We start from the raw sequence: 17,035 nt of genomic DNA, 5'->3' as shown, positions 1-17,035 counted from the left end.
ATGAAATTAGAAATTAAAACACCTAGAAATCTAAAAATAAGTGTGTTTTTGCTCTGGTTTAAAAAAAGTAAAATAACTTAAAAATCATGTCTTAAAGTAATAAAATAAAACTCAACTAGAATACCTAAATTCCTTGAAAATGCTAACAAACTATAACTGACCAAAGCATGTAAACTAGTTTAAATTCATCTCATCAACTAGTTAAATGTGCAGGTGTAAATGGAGAGGGCAGAATAATAAAATCCTGAATCCTGGGTTGATGTTATTTTATATCCCAAACTTCTCCTTATAAATATTTTGTTCAGTTAATTTAAAAGGGAGTTTTATCACACTGGTTATTTACCGGTATGATTAAGAACTGCTGCACTGATGCAACTAGCGCAACATTTTGTTTTTAAAAATATTAATTTTCCACATTAATTTGACAAACGTGAAGTTAGAGCAAAATACAGCAGAAAAAAAGACGAAGCCAGTGTCATGATGAGGGATTTCGCATCTTTTGCAACATGAAACAAAAGCAGTGCTGATATTTAACATAACGTCTCTCCCTCCCGTGTGATAATACTAATTATTACCAACGGCCACCACAGGGAGGCGATAAAGCCAGAGCGTTTGATTATATTTTGTGGGGTATGTCTACAGTCTAAATGACAAGATCGTTTTTTTTTAGATATAAGGCATATTTCGTGATAGTTTACTCAGGCAACATTTACCACAAAACTAGATCCACCATTTGCACTTATTTTGAACTGGAGCTATGTGACCCCGGAAGTGAAGTAATAAAGGTAACGTTAGGACGATGCTTGAAGCCAAAACTGGTGGAGGTAGCGTCAATTTTTAAAAGTAAAAGTACCTCTGTTTTCATAGACTCTAGATTTGCAGATACGCTACATTTATTTTGGACAAACTTGGCTCAATCGCATATTCGTAATTTTAATACGTATTCAACCAGGAAGTTTCTGTCTTTAGACATGGCTGTGGACTGGATTGGCTTCATTTATGCTGCTCTGGTGTCAACAGGAGGGATCATGGGTTACATGAAAGCAGGTAGGTGAGACACGCCCTCATGTTCGTGCTTAAAACACTGCTCTTTCCTTATGTACGTGAAAATTAGCCTGTTAGGAGAGCTTTTGTCCAGGCTTGAAACCACCTGAATGCACAGAGTATACATGCAAAATCACCAAAAGTAGGATTGTTTGCAGTTGATCTGGGAAAAACTATTATTTAAATTGACACTCTGTAAACTTTAGAAAAGTTAAAAATCTACCTGATTAAAAAAAGGAATACACCAGAGAAAACACTACGTTTCTCAAAGGATAATCCACTGTGTCATTTCTTTGAATTTAAGGTGATAAATACACGTAAGTTGAAATGAACTATAATACTTAAATGAATAATTCTGTTTGTTATAAGGTTTTTAAATCATTTTGAAACAGCTTAGGTTTGATTCCCTGGACATTACAGAAGTTCAGCTGCAACATTTCACTTAATATCTTGCAGTAAATCATCTGTCATACTGTTTAGGGTTGTTACAGGGCAGGCAGATGTGCCAGTTTATCTACTTCAATACAAAAGTATGCAAGTCAGTCACAAGCAGAGTGTCACAAGACATGATGAAACTGGGATTTTACACCAGATTACTCTTGCACTTAACACCAGTTACTACTTAGAACATGTGGTTCATTTGGTTTTGAGGTCAAAAACATATATTTTGAAATAAAGTGTAAAACTGACTTTAGCCCCTTCTTTTCTCTCCTCCTCAGGTAGTGTCACTTCTCTGGCTGCAGGGCTCCTGTTCGGCCTGCTGGCTGCTGTTGGTGCTTATCTGATATCTCAAAATCCCAGGAATGTCTGGCTGTCAATAGGTGAGCAAGTTTAGTGTGTCATAGAGTCTAACTAGTGCGTCCACAAACACATGACACAAACTATCTCTGTAAACTTTAAAATGCAGGCACCTCGGGAACTCTGGCTGTGGTGATGGGACTGCGGTTTTTTAACTCTGGGAAGTTCATGCCTGCTGGATTTATGACTTTGGCAAGGTAATAAAACTGTAGTTGTTTCATTTACAACAGTCCGCATCATGGAGAGCTTTGCTTTCAACATTTTTTTAAACCTTGAGACAGTTTTGTTTGTAAATATTTTTATTTCATTTTCAGTGGCCTGATGCTGTTGAGAATCATCTTGATGCTAAAGAGACCACATCGATCTTAAATATGTGTAAAAATGTGCATATTCTGTTTGTACTTTTTTTTACCAAAAAAACCCCCAGTACATTTCTTCATTTTTCTGTAAATCTAGAAATATTCAGTTTTTCTCTTACAGCAGGGTTCTGTATATGAATATATAATGTAATGAAAAAATAACAATTTCAGAGATTGATCACTGAAAAGAAAAAAATATGCAAGGCGAGACTATTTCTTAAAAAAAATCTTTATTTGAAAATAGTAAAAAAAAAATATAGCAAGCAGTTTTTTCCATGTGTCTGATTTTTAAAAACAATAAATTCTGATTTTTTTTTCAAATAAAGGAAAAAAACTCATTTTCTGGTCTATTCTTTAAAATTATTGACAGCAGAATTTCCAGGGCTCATGCCCAACATTGAACAGTCTAGCAGGACTCACTCTTGCACACTGTTGGCAGCCTCTCCTCCTAAGTGTTTTTCCTGTTAGTGCAGACAGATTTCTTCCCACGAGTCACTGTTGGAGCAGAGCGAGCTACTCTGCTACTGGTGGCCTCCATATTTGGCACTCCAGTCTACTCGTCCATGTACGGGCTGGACTTTTGTACATCTTCCAAAGGTTTTCTTTCCTGTAGTGCTGGATCCTGGGACCTGAGGATTCTGGCGTTTCCATCCTTCATATTCTGATAATTTTGTCACAAGAGAGAAAGGAAATTGTGTACAGGTTGTAAAGATTGACAATAATCTGCATGTTCTGTGCATATAGAAAATGTTTACCTTCATTTGAGGGGAACAGTTTGTGTGAGGGGGTTTTGCTCTTGGCTGGCTTTATTTTAGATGGGACTCTTAGATCAGCAGCAGATGACAGATCAACTACAAGATTCATGAAAAAAAATAGGTTGAAGGATACAATCCAGAATAGATTACTCAGACCTGAGTCTGACATTTCTTTAGTCCATGAAGCTCCATTGTCAGTGATAATATGCTATTATGATGGAGAAGTTTCTCCTTAGCTCTAGGGGGACATTAGTAGAGGAGGAAGAGTATTTGATCAAACACAAAACAGTTTGATCTGACCACTGTGACTCAACCTTGATTCTGTTTGTAGGAAATAAAAGCTCACTAGCAGAGGAGCCGGTGATCCTCTGTTTTGCTGCTCCTGTTTCAGTCCTCTGCAGAGGTGACAGGTATGTCTTTGGTGGTCTGTTGGCGATGTTCATGAGGGGATCTGAAAGGGGAATCGAATCAATCACACTCGCTTAAAACTGTTATCAATTATGTCATAGAATTGCCTAATTTCAATGATGCTACTCTGGACTAGCTTAAATATGTAGATTTAGTCAATAAAGAGGTATTTCAACAACGTCAATCTTGAAATGCTTTTAATCTGAGATACCTTTGGGTAGATCAAGATCTTCCAAGGTCATTTCTTCAAAAGGCAGTGTTTGTGTGAGTTTAGGCAGACTAATATCTACAAATCACAACACAGAAAGAAATGAGGAGGAAAACAGATTCAAGCATAAAAATCTGTAGTGTGCTTTCTTGTTAAAATCCCTGTTTGACGTTAATGTACCAGATCGATCATTTTGCTTTGGCTACCTCTTGCTTTCTGTGGAACTGGTGTTTTAAGAAAAATGCTGTACTTAACTGCAGTTACTGAAATACATTTTGACTGTATTTGTATGAATGAACCCTAAATGTTGAAAAGCAAATTAGATTGCCCAAGTTCCATGTCTGTCACCAGGCAGATCCATCTTTTACAACCTCAAGCTGAAATGCATGTTCTCAGTAACAGGATGACCAGACCAATCAGTTTATTTGAGGAAAATGAGGAGGTAGCTGCAGGCGTGGTTTAGTTGTATCCCAAACCTGTAAACAATGGCAACCAGTGAAGAGATTACCATGAATGCAGCAAAGTGTAGATTTATCAAAACTGGGCAACATTTTTCTTTTAAAAGAAGACCAAAGAACTGCACCTAAAGCTTTTCTCGGTGTGAAATATATTTTTGCTCTTCTCTCAACAGTCTTCATCAAGAGTTTAATTTACCAACAGGCTCCACTTATAGTGAATAATCATGGTACAACATGATGACTACAGCTGCATGTCAAGCTTGTTTACTCCTCTGCAGCAAATGCCTACTACATCATTTGTTGTATTGCTCTGATTGGCCCTCAGTGATCCTCTGATTTTTTTTCTTTTCAGGCTCGGTGCCTCCCAAACACAAAATCGATGGGTCAGGCTATAAATGTACCTTTATTTTATTATATATTTTTCTTTTCTCCCCCCGTCCCTAAAAATTTGCCTTTTTAAAATAAATTTCTTCTAATACAAGCCTCCTGCTAACAGATATTTTACCATAAATTCGCATGCCATTATATAATACTAAATTCAATACATCAGGCTCTTGTGGATGTCTACTAGTAAATGTTGCGGTTTCAATTCTGCTGCTGTGTCCCAATAAAATGACTATTGACTATCTACTTGTCCTGCCTTGGGTTAGGGTTATGATTTACTGATTAATCCTAACAATATAATGATTAGTGGAAGCTGTTCTTAACCTTGTAAAACCCGGATGTAACTGGTTTCAGATGGTAATTTTCAAAAATTGAAGCTTTGATTATCAGAAGTAAGTTCATTGGATCTGGACAGTAAAGCAGAAAACTTACACAAGCTTCTTAAAATAATCCTAATTTCATCCTCATTAATGAAAATAAATCAGATGATATCTGTGTAGAAGATATTCATATAATACCTATACACACAGATTACTGTATGAGTTATGCTTCTCAGGAGTTTTTTTTAACAGTTTTCCCTCTTGTCTTTCTCACCTTTACATGGAGGCAGCTCCAACCTCTGTCCTCTGGGTAAGCTTGAGCTGCCCCACAGGTTTCTGCCAACCCCCTGGTTTTCTGTTGAGGTGTTTTTTCTTGGGTTTACACCTAAAACAAGAACAAATAGGCTAAGAGTGACTAACTGTATATAAGGGAACTTACAAGTCTACTCAGGCAGTCAATCACAGGGCTTACATGTAGAGACAAACAACCAGGCACTCTCACACTCGCACCATGGGCAATTTAGAGTAACCAATTAGCCTAATGAGCATGTCTTCGGTGGTGTTAGGAAGTACCCGGAGATCCAAGCATGCACAGGGAAACACGCAAACTCCACACAGCTGTGCAGCCCTCAGGTCTGCTGAAACTGTTCATTACATTTTGCTTTGGCACCAACAATGTGAAAAGTGCAGTGAATAAAACATTCAATTTACTGATTTTGTAAAAAATCAATTACTCCAAACGTGTAACATAGATCAAGAGATTTAAGGTGAAAAAAAGTAGTAACTGAAGTTAATGAGTTGGTTTCAACAAAAAGTTGAGAGTTAGGATTTCTTTTCTTGGTGCTTTTCTTTCTTGTAGCCAGTCTTCATGCTAAAAATGGCTTGTTTTTGGGTACTTTCTGCTTATTTGTGCAACTTTGAAGGCATGAATACCATGAAGAAAAGTAAAATTTCCTGTCCAAAAGATGCAGAGTGAGCTGTTTAATTGGATTTTGTGACGCAGTGCCTGAGTTCATCTCACCTGGCAGATATCTGGACTGGCGGAGGTAGTGCTGCTTGGCTGACAGTGTGCAGGAGTCCCCTCTTTTCAGCGCACTGCTTTGCAGCTTTGCTCCTGTGCTGAAGACAAATACATGTAACCTTATTCTTTTAAACTTAGATGAAATCATGTTTAAGGTAAGGGCAGAGAAGTCTAACCAAGGCTCGTCCAGCTCCCTTTCCTTCCGAGAGCCCTTGGTGTTTTTTTTAGAGAGGGACACTCCAATGTCTGCATCCTCACTCTCATCCAAGCTGGTGATGGACTTGAATGATGTCTGGCCCCATCTTCTGCGTCCTGCCCTCATTCCAGTCAGGCTGTTCTCTGTTCCTCTTTGGGCCGCTCTTGTAGGCTTTAAAATCATCATCATAAGAAGAAAATAAGCCCCAAAAAGGTATTGTTATGATACAAGAAGCTTTATCTGTGTGATACCTACAGATTTACACTCCACTGGTTGCTTGTTTTTCACCAGACTGAGAGGTTCCTGGTCCTCTATCAAGGTGCTTGGACACACAACGTGTTTAGTGTTTGGCTCCATGTTGTCCTGAGGCAGAGGGATCTGCTGGAGAAGCTGACTGAAGGTCTGCATCTCTGCATGGATCTGCTCGATGGACTCAAGGTCAGACTTACAAAGGGACAGGGGCTTTGTCTCTGGATCAGAGATCTTCATCTGAGCTGTATGCTGCTCTGAGTACTTCAGAGGGGCACAGAGGGACTGGCCCACATGGAAGTATGGATACCGTAAAGCCTGAGACGCAAACAAATAGGAATCTTGGAATATAGCAGGAATCAGCAGAGATGCATTCAAAAGATATCTAAGCATGGAATATATATATTAAGAATGAAATAAAGGCTATGGGTTCCTGTTCATACAATGTTTTTTTGCACAATATATTTGCAAAGAACTGATGAAGAAAAAGTATTGCACATTTCTCACAGAGTCAAATCCACAATAATAATAAGCTGAAACAATGTGCATTATCCTTTTTCATCCTAAATCTTCAGCTGTAGTTAAGAAGTATCTATTAGGAGATGAGCTTTGCAGGTTTTTTGTTTGTTCTAGCCAAATTGTGTCATAACAAAGATTTTTAAATGAACCTGAGCAGCACTTGGTCTTCTCTCGGGGTCCCACTGCAGCATGTCTTTCATCAGTGCGATGGCCTCGTCACTGGCGTTGGGGATCAGGGATCTGAGACTGGTGGGGACACACTTAGGGAAGCGAAAGTTGAGCGCCGTAGCCAGGTTATAGCCCTCCGGCCAGTCCGACTGATGTGACATAAGATAAAAGAAAAACAAAGTGGATTTACATTTTTTGATATAATAACCAGTCTTTAAAGCAATCCAGGATATCACAAAAACTTATGGACAAAAGACAGGAAATGGGAGTAAGAAGTGTGATATTAGCTCAATACAACAACAAAAAAAGGCCAAAGAAAAAGAGTGTCACAACTGTAAAAGATATCCTGTATACAAAATGGAGTTAACTCTCTCTCAGTGCCTCACCTTCTTCAGTGATCCCAGAACCTGACAGATCTTAAAGATCTCCTCCACCTCGCTGTTACCAGGGAACAGGGGTCTGAGTGTGTACAGCTCTGCCATGATGCATCCCACGGCCCAGATGTCAATGGGTGAGCTGTAGGAGTTTGACTTCAGCAGGATCTCTGGGGCTCGGTACCTTTAACAACAATGCAACAGAATTTTAATGGAACATTTGAATACAAGGATGTAACACTACATCTACTTGTTTGTTTTTGTCATGGATTAATGATTTGTAGCTCCAAAGGATTCTATTTCATTTTCACTTTGCCCCTGTTGGTATCTGGCTGATTGATATATATGGAGTTTTATCAGCTTTCATTCCATATATTTGAAGATGCAAACCATTTTTGCAGTTAAGATCAATGCATTTATAATTTGCTATGGTAACTTTAAAGTTTGCATATCTTCAAGCAACATTATACTCAAGGGTTAGAGTCAAGCTTGATACATGATGACACACGTGTGTAGCTCAGCATCTCTTTTGTCCAGACCTGTTCATCTGTAGTAATACGCCCAGAGACCAACAGCTGTTCAGGGCCTTGAGACATCCACAACATGACCAAGGGTTTGTCGCAACTCTGCTACCTGGACATTACCCTAAGCTGTGCTTACTCACCACATCCACCCTAAAGGTGTGGACATTGTTTTTTCCACAGATTTTTTTCCCATGCCCCTAGTAACATAGTAACATAAAAGGACATCCATGGCATGACCGGGGTTGTGTTAATCCTCGTTTCTTCCTGATGGTGGCAGCTTACTTGCCACATTTACGGCTTACTACAGCATCAAGTTTTGGCCCAAGCATGCCTTATATTTCAGCACAGTACTATATATTTCATAAGCTCACTATTAGTGCAATGGCCTCCCTTCTGCCACAAATCATACATTTTATTCAATACAAGCCATTCTACCATACAGTAATCTACCAGTTCTTTGTTTCAGTGCATCTATACGGATCTACCTAACTATAATTTACATGATATGAAAACATTCTGGAGCTATTTGAGGGACTGAACCTTGCTGTGAGGCTGGGGATCCTTCCCAGGGACTTTTTTGGATCATTAATACCTAATTTGATGCTTTTTGTTTACTGTTGGCCCCTATTTTACATTCAAGATGCACGTTTTAATCACTGACAGTAATTGTAGACACATCTCATCTCTGGGTTCCCTTGAAGCATGAGACCCCAGGCAATCACCTGCCTTTTCCTAAAACTGCTTATGAATATAGTGGAACTGGCAATAAAGTTACTTATCTTATATCCTTAACCGATTACCTGTTTCTAACAAGTCAGAACTTAAGGGAAAATCTAAGAAAGGTCTTACCAAACAACATAAAAGCAGCTCATACTGTTGGTCACAAGCTTGATTCACATCAGACATCACACCTTATATTTCACCTTACATTGTATTGCAATGTTCTAAAATGATCCTGTAGGTAAATCAGCCTCACCATCTTGTGGAGACATAAACAGTGTAAGGTGGCTGTGATCGTATTTCTCTGGCCAGTCCAAAATCAGCAATCTTCACCAGCTCTGGACCCATGCACAGCAAGTTCTCTGGCTTCATATCCCGATGGAAATAACCTGGAAAACACCAGACATCAGTCAAAATTTTCTTTATTCTTTTACACAAGAGTTATTGCTTCAACTAACACTACAATATTTACACCTTTTAAAAAACTCAAACTCAGGACTATATCACAATTTGACATCTAATCAAGAAATGGTGTTAAAATATTTCTGACAACATCAAAGATGTTTTAACAGGACAAAAACATGACCAAGCCCAGTGTTAAAAAATAAATACAGGAAGAGTTTCTTACCATGCTTGTGCACAAATGCTAAGCCAGACAAAACCTGGAACAGAATGTTCCTTATTTCATTTTCAGTAAACATCTTATCTTCCCTTGCAGCAGCAAAGTGGCAAAAGACAAAAGAAAGAAAGAAGGAAAGAGGGATGAAGGAAAACACACCATGCAAACAGTCATTCCTTAATGAAAAGGAAATGACACCAGCATCCACAAGTACTTAAAAATTCTGATTTCTTTCCCGTCCCTCTGAGGAAAACAGAAGAAGTGAGTCATTTTTGCCAGAAGAGAATACTGGGAAGCTTCATGTCTTATCAACAGTCCAGCTTTGTCTAGTTTTTAGGTCTGAGTATAATGTGTTCTTTTATTTTAACATTGATGAATTATACCACAACAGTGCTGACAGCCTGAATTGTATTTAAAAAAAAAGATAAAAGAGTTGATATTCTTTCAGTATGTAGACACCTGCCATGTTTATGAATAAAGGACAGTCCCTGCTATATCTGAAATGTCATGTTTTCTGACGACTGACTCAGGGAACAACTTGTTTCTGTAAAAAAAATGTCATGTGATGACTAAAACTGACCCAAATAATCCTCACACTCCCATTGGAAATAAAAATCATAGCATAATTGTATCACAAAAATAACTGAACACCACTGTTGAAACCGTATGTGAGTACATTTATGGTGGATTTGTTCTTACCTTTCTTTCATGAGCTGATAGAGATTTTCTTTCATATATTCAAAGACGAAGTATAGATAGTCGTTTTCCCGGATGACCTCCTTCAGTTTAACAACATTGGCGTGGTTCAGTTTCCTCAGCGACTGTTGATGCAAAGTATTAAGAGATAAGAGTCAGCTCTTTATGTCAGAACATAAAGATAACAAAAAATTGCTTCATAATATTAAAAATGTAAATTACGCCACAGACGCCATCATGGATATAATTTTACACTTTGCTGGCCTACATGTTTTCTTAATTTAGGAATCTTAAACTTGGGGGATATGGCAGAAACACAAGGGCAATATAGGTGTATTAAAATACCATATTGCTAAATGCTGAAGTGGTGTCTTACATTCTTCTGTATTTGTGCTCACCTTCACTTCTCTGAGATTCAAGCACTCATCCCAAGAATAAAACTTCCTCTTCATCCTGTTCAAACAGAAACAAGAAAAAAGATTTGCATGACAGTTTCATTGCTTTTGACCTAAATCCTTTCCCCTCCTGCAGTGATTAAGAGAAAGTTATCCATTCTTTCATCTCTTTCTGGTTGGTAATTCCCTGTTAAATGGGATCAGCCGGTCATCTCTGCCCAGCCCAAAACTAGGTTGCAGCCAGGCTTCTCACTTGACTCTGGAAAAGGGATCACTATTGTCCTATTTTAACCTCTGTTCACTGAATCCCATTACCTTTTGGAGTGATTTAAGGCTGGGCTGTTGAAGAGCCCAGAATGGACTGACCCACAACTATATCACTGACTGTTAATGCTCCAGTTACACCATCTCCAGGCACTTCAGATCGTCTGACATGGTCCTGCTAGATGGTGCCTGCTCTAAATTTTTACTTAAAGATGATCACATTCTACATCTTTGTATGGCATTAAACTGTACACCTGAAGTGAAACATCTCAAAATAAAAAGAGGACATAAACATAGATCAGAATAACTAATTAAAACAGAAATTAGGTCAGAAAAAACTTGTTTGGCATGTATTTGAATTGAAAATTTGCCCCATATCCCATCTGTTAATATGGAGGAGGCGGAGCTTATAACATATAATGCAACCAGCCAGGAAAGTAGAGAGAGAGCTCCAAATATTTTAGCCCCTCTTCAAGGCAGCTGTTGTGATATCCATCTTTTTATACAGTCTTTGGGCTTTATTTACCAATGATTTATTTATTTATTTATTTATTTTACCAAAGATTGATTTTTTAAAAATATTTTTCTGAAGGATTCCTGGAAAAGTCTTGGGTAAATTTATAAAGCTGTTCTTAAATTGATGAATGCCATGTCCTCAAACAGCATCAAAAGAGTATGTAAAATATGTCAAACCATTTTGGTAAGGTGATAACTGAAGTCTAGACTTAAAACCTACAGCCAGTATAAAACAGCGAGAGTGAGTGATTAAATAGTCAATTACATGAGAACAAACTGCTGACTCAGGCCGGTGGTAAAATCCTAAGCTAAATCCTAAGCTCTTTGTCATCCTCTAAGTTTCAAAACTTTCTCCAAGACAACCACATTTTACTTAACTTTACCTGACATCTACTAGTACGTAGGCATAAGATTTAAGTTATAACTTTAGAGCGTTACCTCCATTGTGAGTCAGAACTCCCGGTCAATGTAGGCTACATTTGAACTTAGACAAAGTTCGTACAAACCATAAAAGACAAATTTTACTAACAGGACAATATGGGGGTATTGTATCGTATCATATCATGTAACATCATGTCACATCACATCGTATCGTACCGTATCATATTGTTTGTGTCTTTGCATCTTATCTTGTATCGTAGCGTATCATATCAGTGCATCGCATTGTATTGACAGGGGTGGAAAGTAACTAATTACACTCAAGATGCTGTAATTGAGTAGCTTTTTGTATACTTGTATTTTTTGAGTAGGGTTTAAAATCACTACTGTTTCTTTTACTCAAATATATTTGGGGGGAAGTATTGGACTTAGTTAAAGTTTAAAAAGGAAAGAAAGTACTGAGTAAAAAATAAACACTAAAATCCAAAACAATGAGGTCTAAGCTTTCTGCCCACATCAAAAAAAATGATTACAAGTTTGACTTCCACAACACATGAGGGCAGGTAGGGAATGGCAAGAGAATGACCCAACATTTCATCCTGTTGCATTCAACTTCAGGTTAAGTAACATCTTATGATAAACAACCTTGTTGGATATCCATATTCTCTCATTTATATTGCACATGAAAGAAAGATCATTTTTCACCTTGAAAATCCACAGAGGATCGCAAGTAGCTACTCAGTACCAAATACTCTGAGTAAACTTTCAGTGACTTACTTTTTACTTGAGAAGATCTATAAAGCAGTACTTTTACTTCTTCTTAAGTACATTTAAACCAAAGTAACTGTACTTTTACTTGAGTAATATAGTCAGGTACTTTTCCACCTCTGCATATCGTATCACATCATATCGTATCGTCTCGTCTTGCATCGTATCATATTGTATCATCTTATTGTATCATGTTGTGCTGTATTGTGTTGTGTCGTTTCATCTTGCTTCATCTTGTTTTGTATCGTATTGTATTCTATCATATCATGCTGTATCGTGTTGTGTCGTGTCTTCTGGTCTCATATCATCTCATCTTGTATTGCATCATATCATATCACATCATACCATAGTGTTTAGTATCACATCTCAGTGTTTCTTAAACAGTGTGGCAGGGCACACTGGTGTGCCTTGAGCCAAGTTTAGGTGTGCCTTGGGAACCAGATCATATTACTAAAACTACACGACTAAAGATACTTTACTACATGTAAAAGAGGCTATTAGTTATTGTTAAAAACATGAAGTACCATGAGATTTTGCCTGTTCTTAGGTGTGCCTTTGACAAATAAGTGTGAAAACAACTGTTGTATCATATCATATCACATCATATCGTATCGTATTGTATCGTATCTGTCTACTTCAATCATTATGTTGCAGTCAAAAGTTAAACACCCATGTCTTTTATATGCTATAGAAAAGCTTTAGTGTGAAAAGTACAGAAGTTTTAAGAAGGTGATTATGGGCTTTTAAATGTTGTTGCATTACTGTTAAACTAAGAATAGAAGTAAAAACAGCAGGCCCTGCAACTTTGCAATTTTACAATGGGCTTCAACGAAAACTTTTGCACATGTAATCTACTTTAACCTTCTTAATTCTTTCCGTACTCATCTGGGAACACTATGTGGTTTACTCTCACCCCTCATCAGTAGTATCAGCTTGCACTATAACCTTAAATTTACAAACAGTGCCTTGCAGAGTCTCATGAAACGTTGATGATTAATTTCTGGCCAGAGACAGATACTTGAACAGCTCATCAATTTAAAGGGAAATTAGAAAGCAATGATGTGTCAACAATAGATAGTAGTATCAATGATAGAAGTGTCTGCCTTGTCAGGAGAGTTGTATACTGACCTACAACTAAATATCAGCCCAAAATAGTCTAAATTCTTGTCACTGGGAGAGGTTTATTACCTTAAAATGACTACATATGAAGCACTCTAAAAGCTTTTATTTTTAAATGTTCTGGTTGTATCTAACATGAGTCATGGGTAGACACAACAGTCTTGAGCCTTGAATCCCCCTTACAGCACTCACTCATGGTTTAATCAGCTTAATGTGACCAGACACAAAAACAAAGCATGTTCCTGGCATGTTTATTTGATTCACTACTCACCTCTTTATGGCCACCAGCTCCCCAGTCTCGTTGCACTTGCACAAGAGGACGCTACCATACGTCCCGTCCCCCAGCTGCTTTAGGGCGGTGTAGCGATTCATCTTCCACAGAGAGCCCTGTCTGTCCTTCATCTTGGAGCCTTGACAGTCCAATTGAGTGACAGCTTCGATGGCTGTGTAGCCCTAGAAACACAGAAATGAAGCAAGCATTTAAATTTTACATTTCCTGCTGATTCTAAATGAAGCCTGGAGGTTTACCTGGCTAGGGAGAGTGAAAAAAGGGAGGCGGTCTGGATCCTGCCTGTTGCACTGTATCACCTATGTGAAGCTAAGCCTTGAAGGCAGACGGGGAAGGGTGATCCCTAAGCAAGGGGAAGTGGATTAAAGTTGGCATGTGATTAGGAACGTGTGTCAGGGAAACAGGCTATAATGAAAGCCAGGAGACGTGTTTCGAACTTATTAATCCAGTGACTTTGAAAACATGACCATAGAGACAAATCTGCGTGTTTAAAATATGCAATAAACTCATGATTTTTTCCATGGAGACAAAAATCATGATTTTTTTTTACTGAGATGGAGGGATTCACCTGCCTTAGTCACAAATTGATCACATAGATGTAAAGCAGGGTTTTTTGAAATGCAATTTTTAGGATTTCTTTCCATGCACTGACAACCCTGTCTAAAAATATTTTAATGGAGTAATTTCTCAGTTTTGGCATACGGGTGACCCACATATTCTAGGTCAGTCTCAGGAACTAAGATCACACCTTTGCACAACATAGCACCTTGGCACAAAGTTGATCAAATTAGGGTCAGCGTGTTTACAACCGACTTAATACCCAATTAGAAGTTCAACTACTACAAAATTAGACTTGTGCATTAGTTTGGTACATCCTTCTTAACAGGAAACCTTCGTCCGTTCTTGTTTATAGTTTAAAAATAACTTACTAGTGCTTTGTACACAGCCTGCCTCTCTCTGTCTCTACTATGTGTTTGTTTTATATATAAATCTGAGTGTATTGTCATTTAATGCTATTTTGACTTAATAGGCAGAGTGCTTTAAAAAAGTGTTTGCCCACTTCCTGATTTCTTTTTTTTTTTTTTTTGCATATTTGTAACACTTAGCTTAAATGTTTTAGATCATCAAACAAACTTCAATATAAGACAGATAACCAGAGTAAATACAAAATGCAGTTAAAATTATGCTTTAATTTAAGAGAAAAAAGCCATCTAAACCTACTTGGCCCTGTGGGAAAAAAGTAATTTCCCCCTAAACCCAATAAATGGATGTGCTGCCCTTGACGGCCACACCTTCAAGCGTTTGCAATAAGGCAGTAAGTCTTTCACATCACTGTGGAAGAATTTTGGCCCACTCTTCTTTGCAGAACTGTTTAAATTTAGTTACACTGGAGGGTTTTCAGGCATGAGCAGCCTGTTAAGATCATGCCAAGCATCTCAATCTGATTTAAGTTTAGACTTTGACTGGGCCATGCCAAAACCTTCATTATGTTTTTTATTAAGTCTTTCAGAGGTGGACTTGCTGGTGTGCTTCAGATCATTGTCCTGCTGCATGAGCATGAGGTCATGACTGAACAGTCTTCTTTAGATTTTCCAAGACAGCGCAGAATTCATGGGTCTATCAATAAGGGCAAGTCGTCCAGGTCATGAAGCAGCAAAGCAGCCCCAGAACATCACACTATTACCACCATGTTTGACTGTTGGTATGATGATCTTTTTATGAAATGTGATGTTAGTTTTATGCCAGATGTAACGGGACACACTCTAAAAAAATTCCAATTTTGTTCCATTGGTCCACAGAATATCTTCCCAAAATTCTCAGGGGTTGTGAAGATGTTTTTTTTTTTCTTTTAAATGTGAGATGAGCCTTTGTGTTCATTTTGGTCAGCAGTCTGGCCTTGGAATTCTCCCATGGATGCCATTTTGCCCAGTCTCTTTCTTATTCGTGGACACTGACCTTAACTAAGTAAAGTAAGGCCTGTAGGTCTTTAGATATTGTTCTGGGTTCTTTTGTGACCACCTTGATTAGTTCAAAGTTTTCTCCATCTGTGGATAATGGCTCTCAAAATGGTTCACTGGAGACCCAAAGCCTTAGAAATGGCTTTGTAACCCTTTCTAGACTGATGGATGTCAATGACTGTTCTATTAAAGTCATTTCTTGATTCAACAGACCTGGCAGTAATCAGGCCTGGGTGTGGGTAGTCAGGGATCATTACTTTTTCACACAGGGCCAGGTAGGTTTGGATGGCTTTTTGCCCTTGATAAATGAAATCATTATCTAGAAACCGCATTTGGTACTTATTCACGTTATCTCTGTCTAATACTTAACTTTGTTTGATGATTTAAAACATTTAAGTGTAAAATATTTGCAAAAAAGAAAGAAATCAGGAAGGGGACAAATAATAACAAATTTATTGAAGTATATACCATGTGTCAGGTCTTATATATGATGAGAAGGACCACCTTAATCCCAAGGAGATATATAGGCCACTTTACAATACAATGACAGACGTTAGAATCAACTTAACGTGGCTACATCTGAAAAATAAAATGTGTCATGATGGACTGAAATGCATCAATAGCTCATTAATGTTAACTACATTTAGAATTTGGCTATTCTAAAAAACCTTAGCAGAATATTTTATGTAAATCTTAATCCAAATACTTGTTTCAAAATGTTGGCTTTTGAATTTTAAAAATATGATTTTAAAGCCGAGTAATATTGGCAACATTAAAACATGTTTTAAAAAAAAATCAAGCCTTTCACTTGCTTTAAATCTGTCAAACCATTTCAACATGTCTGCTAGCGTCCATATCATTAAGGCTATCTTCATGTAGCTAGTTAGCATAAAACAAGCTAGCTACATCATCACAGCATAGTAAGCTAGCAAATTACTTACCAGTACGCGCCTGTGCAGAGCTAATTTTCAATCATACGATCATACTGGGTTTTTTAAATGAATATTAACAACTTCTTGTAAACCTTAAGCAACTCTTGATAGAATAAATCTACCACAGGAGACATTTTTGATGATGTTAGCTCGGTGATGCTGGAGTGAAATGTTGTTAGCATTTAGGGTGGTCTTCTATCCTCTGCGCAGGAGAAACCAAATTATTATGATTTAGGACTAAAAGATGAAATATTTAGGCCTAGATTTAACAGTATAGTAAATGGCTGTTGTTTTTTGATGATCCCTTCCAAAATGAATGGAAAAATAAATGAATACAATTCCAAAAAAGTTAGGGTGTTGTGGAAAACAGAAGGCAATGATTTGCAAATCTCATAAACTCACATTTTATTCACAATAGAACACAACATGTCAGATGCTGTGATTGAGAAATCTTACCATTTAATGAAAAATATTAGCTTGGTTTAATTTGATGAAATTAACATATCTTAAAAAAGTAGGGACAGGGCTGTTACCATTGCGTAGCATCCCCTCTTCTTTCAACAATAGTCTGTAAATATAAAGGAAGTGAGGAGACC

At 37.6% G+C, this 17,035-nt stretch overlaps 2 protein-coding genes across 4 annotated transcripts; one reads left to right on the top strand and one right to left on the bottom strand.

Moving 5' to 3' along the window:
- The first annotated feature begins 648 nt into the window (after window positions 1-648).
- On the top strand, window positions 649-2,657 carry LOC121520361 (transmembrane protein 14C-like). 3 transcript variants are annotated; one of them, XM_041803765.1, is made up of 5 exons: window positions 649-785; window positions 970-1,047; window positions 1,764-1,865; window positions 1,952-2,039; window positions 2,157-2,656. In XM_041803765.1, exons 2-5 carry the CDS (start codon window positions 972-974, stop codon window positions 2,209-2,211), a joined length of 321 nt encoding a protein of 106 aa, XP_041659699.1. In that variant the 5' UTR covers window positions 649-785; window positions 970-971; the 3' UTR covers window positions 2,212-2,656. The 3 variants fall into 3 exon arrangements, with proteins under 3 accessions (XP_041659699.1, XP_041659696.1, XP_041659698.1); XM_041803762.1 differs by having other exon boundaries at window positions 748-824; window positions 2,157-2,657; XM_041803764.1 differs by lacking the exon at window positions 649-785 and adding an exon at window positions 797-843.
- Window positions 2,658-2,722: 65 nt separating this feature from the next.
- Window positions 2,723-16,535, bottom strand: LOC121520360 (serine/threonine-protein kinase MAK-like). Its single transcript, XM_041803761.1, has 16 exons — window positions 16,449-16,535; window positions 13,532-13,713; window positions 10,219-10,273; window positions 9,824-9,945; window positions 9,134-9,216; window positions 8,762-8,894; window positions 7,274-7,445; window positions 6,869-7,036; window positions 6,207-6,518; window positions 5,932-6,122; window positions 5,756-5,853; window positions 5,009-5,119; window positions 3,576-3,650; window positions 3,303-3,407; window positions 2,957-3,052; window positions 2,723-2,862 (listed from the first exon to the last, which is right to left on the bottom strand). Exons 2-16 carry the CDS (start codon window positions 13,660-13,662, stop codon window positions 2,723-2,725), a joined length of 1,992 nt encoding a protein of 663 aa, XP_041659695.1. The 5' UTR covers window positions 13,663-13,713; window positions 16,449-16,535.
- Window positions 16,536-17,035: the final 500 nt, after the last annotated feature.

Source organism: Cheilinus undulatus, linkage group 13, assembly GCF_018320785.1.
Source record: "Cheilinus undulatus linkage group 13, ASM1832078v1, whole genome shotgun sequence".
NCBI classification, from domain to species: domain Eukaryota; kingdom Metazoa; phylum Chordata; class Actinopteri; order Labriformes; family Labridae; genus Cheilinus; species Cheilinus undulatus.
Note: the sequence above shows the minus strand (reverse complement) of the source record. Positions and strands in the feature narration are given on the sequence as shown.